The sequence below is a fragment of the Morone saxatilis genome, unplaced genomic scaffold (assembly GCF_004916995.1).
Source record: "Morone saxatilis isolate NCDOM2014 unplaced genomic scaffold, NCSU_SB_2.0 Contig14, whole genome shotgun sequence".
NCBI classification, from domain to species: Eukaryota; Metazoa; Chordata; class Actinopteri; family Moronidae; genus Morone; species Morone saxatilis.
This window is the reverse complement of record NW_023339696.1, coordinates 22,222,298-22,225,498: the sequence shown is the minus strand read 5'-3', so window position 1 is coordinate 22,225,498 and position 3,201 is coordinate 22,222,298. Positions and strand designations below refer to the sequence as shown.

At 38.7% G+C, this 3,201-nt stretch overlaps 1 protein-coding gene across 1 annotated transcript in view; it reads left to right on the top strand.

Moving 5' to 3' along the window:
- The window catches only part of scn4ab (sodium channel, voltage-gated, type IV, alpha, b), a 14,355-nt gene that overhangs the window by 2,807 nt on the left and 8,347 nt on the right, over nt 1-3,201 (top strand). The window contains exons 6-8 of the mRNA XM_035654276.1: nt 92-395; nt 720-825; nt 1,080-1,318. Coding sequence (XP_035510169.1) covers nt 92-395; nt 720-825; nt 1,080-1,318 — 649 coding nt within the window. The remainder of the gene's footprint in view (nt 1-91; nt 396-719; nt 826-1,079; nt 1,319-3,201) is intronic.

Here is a 3,201-nt window from a genome sequence, read left to right as displayed (position 1 = left end):
AACCGCTGTAACGAGTAAAACAATTAGTTTTAGCGTTCACTGGACAGAGATACAACACCAAACAGTGTACACAGAGCAGGAAGTAAACCGGAAATGACTCAGTACGCTTACCGTCAGCAAGGCAAGGCCACGCTTTGAACATTCATTATGTTGTCAAAAAAAAGTCAGTCTGTGCCTCACCTTTTTGTCTGCAGACACTGCGAGCAGCAGGTAAAACCTACATGATCTTCTTTGTGGTCGTCATCTTTCTTGGCTCGTTCTACCTCATTAATCTTATCCTGGCCGTGGTTGCCATGGCATACGCCGAGCAGAATGAGGCCACCATCGCTGAGGCAAAACAGAAGGAGGAGGAGTATGCTCAGATTCTGGAGGCGCTGAAGAGGAGGGAGGAGGAGGTTCGTTCTGACACAACAAACATTCTCATTTTTTTTAAGGGGGTAGTAGTATGCCTTTATCTATTAATAAATTAAATTGTTTTTTTTTAAGTTTAGATTATTAGATCTAAACGTGTATGATGTAGTGTATGATTGTTAAAGAAAACATAATAAAGACAGAATTGTAAAAAAAAACTAAAGATTGCTAAAAAAAAATTCAAATCACTTGTTTTACATAAACTTCATACAATATGCTCATCAGTTTAGATAGAAGGTTCCCTTAAGCAAAAAGGTTGGGAATCACTGACCTAAACACACACAGCTGAACTCGTGTTGTTATTATAGCAGGTGGCGTGCAGAGCACTCTCAGACAAACAAAATTCAGCACAACAGGAGAAGAATTCATCCACAGAAATAAAAAGCGACGAGCAAGAACACACTACCATGGAAGGTAGGTACCTAAGCTAACCTAACACACACAACACACACAACACACACATATAAGATTTTATAAACCCATATATGTATCGCACCACACACTTTCTTACAGCCAATAAACACTGTTAGTATTATCAATACATTAATACAGATATACAGATGCAACCACTGACCAGAGACCAGCAGAGGTTAATATTACAACCTCCCACCTCCCCTCCCCCCAACTGACTGAGACGATCTTTCAGTGAAAACCAGCGTGTGTTTCAGACTTTGAGGGCGACCAGAGACCATGTCCTCCCTGTTGGTACCCCTTCTCTGATATCTTCCTGAAGTGGAACTGTTGTGGCTGTTGGCGGTGGCTCAAACAATGTCTCTACACCATCGTCATGGACCCATTTGTTGATCTCGGGATCACCATCTGCATCGTCCTCAATACTGTCTTTATGGCCATGGAGCATTATCCAATGACAGAGGAGTTTGAGGAGCTTCTGAGCATCGGAAATCTGGTGAGTAAAACATTTCTATTAAAAAGAACCAGACTGAGGGTCCCAGTGTCAGCGGTAAGGAGACATTACTGTAAGAAATCAAAGTAGTCATCAACATAACTTAAGTACAAATGTATTTATGTTAGTTAAAATAAAAACTAATAAATATCCTCTGTATTCATCCTCAGGTAAAGAAGGGAATGTGCAATTATGTGATTAATTAGATTATCTGCTACATAAACACCACAGTGTGATCACTAAATGTTACATTAATATTATACTCCTTTAAATACTCCAGTAAGTTAAATAATTTCAAAATTGCATTCTTTGCTTATTGCTGTTAAATTATGATTTGGAAAAGTAATCGGTTACTCAGGTAAGAACAAACCATGTGGTCTTTTATGTAGAAAGAAGAAAATATTAATATAATACCTCGCTGTGCTGGTCTGTTCTACCATCAGCCTCATGAAAAAGTATTGGTTTAATACTGATGCCTCTATATGACCTAAACAATATTAGAAGTACCCATCTGTCCCTTCTCAGACAATCCGATATGGATCCAGATACATGGGCTACAATATGATACAGGGACATTTTCAAGTGGAACATTGTGATATGATGGAATACGGTCTAAACCTACTCTAAAAGGTGTCCTCAGATAACTTTTGTTATGAATTGACAAATACAACTGAACTGAGTTGAATTGATGCAATCTAGTACAGTTCTCAACATTTGTTTAATGTAGATGTTTATTTCCTATTTTAAATGGAAATAAGCCAATTCTATAAAAGTGACATTGCTTACCTTCAAACAATAGGGGTGTAAAGATTTACTGATACGAGGCAGAAACCAATTTTAACTTTATAGATGCGTGTGTCACCAAATGGATACATCTGTTCACTGAAGCTTTGCTGCTAATAGCCTCTCCACTATCAATTCAATTCAGGTCAATTTTATTTGTATAGCACCATTTTATAACAAAAGTTACCTTAGGACACTTTTTAAATAGAGCAGGTCTAGACCGTACTCCTCATAACGTTATTTACAGACCCAATAGTTCCCAACATGAGCAAGCACTGCACAAGCGACTGTGGCAGCATAACTAAGGGATGGGTCAGGACTCACCTGAGCCAGCCCTTACTATAAGACTCCCGAATCCTAAGTCCATTGTCTGATGCAATTCGTTGTTATTAACTTTAACCAGTGCTGTCTCTGTGCTGTAATGAACTCTAAGGATTGTGGCGATACACAGCTCAATACAGCTCAATACAGCTGTGACTGTGACTCCTATGTTTTAATATTTTAACTTTTTTTAAAGGGGCAATAGAGCTGCATTTTGTTTGCAGTGAGTCTGCAGCACTATTGACAAAATAAACAATTTAGGAGGGACTAAAGTTATTATAGGAGTCCTCTGTTAATTCAGACTGGCACTTGAATTAAATCACGATGGAATCTCCTCTTAAATTCAGCTCCAGCACTTGTCAGATGACATCTGCTGTAGGGAAAGTTTGCCCTAATGGCTTAGAATCTAGTAATAGGAATTCAAAAGTTAACAATAATCTGATTTAATTCATTCACTAGAACAGCTTTAGAGGACAGAGACCTGATGTTTAATAGTCCACATTTTATCTTTTTTTGGTGCTACTGTGGAGATCTTGAAAGGTCAAAGGTCAATGCCAGGTCCTGCAACAATACGACTGGGTGCTATTCGATTTGATTCCATACAGTATCCATAAGATTCTAATGACGTTTTTTACCTTCAAATACACATTTTTTTTATTATGTTCTTGCTTGTGCTAGCTGTATTAGCATCCACAGACTCCTCGCGCCTGCATAGGTGTCACCATGCCGTTGCACCTAAGTAGCGCCACGGACGGTCCGCCTCTTGTGTGGGTGCTTTGTTT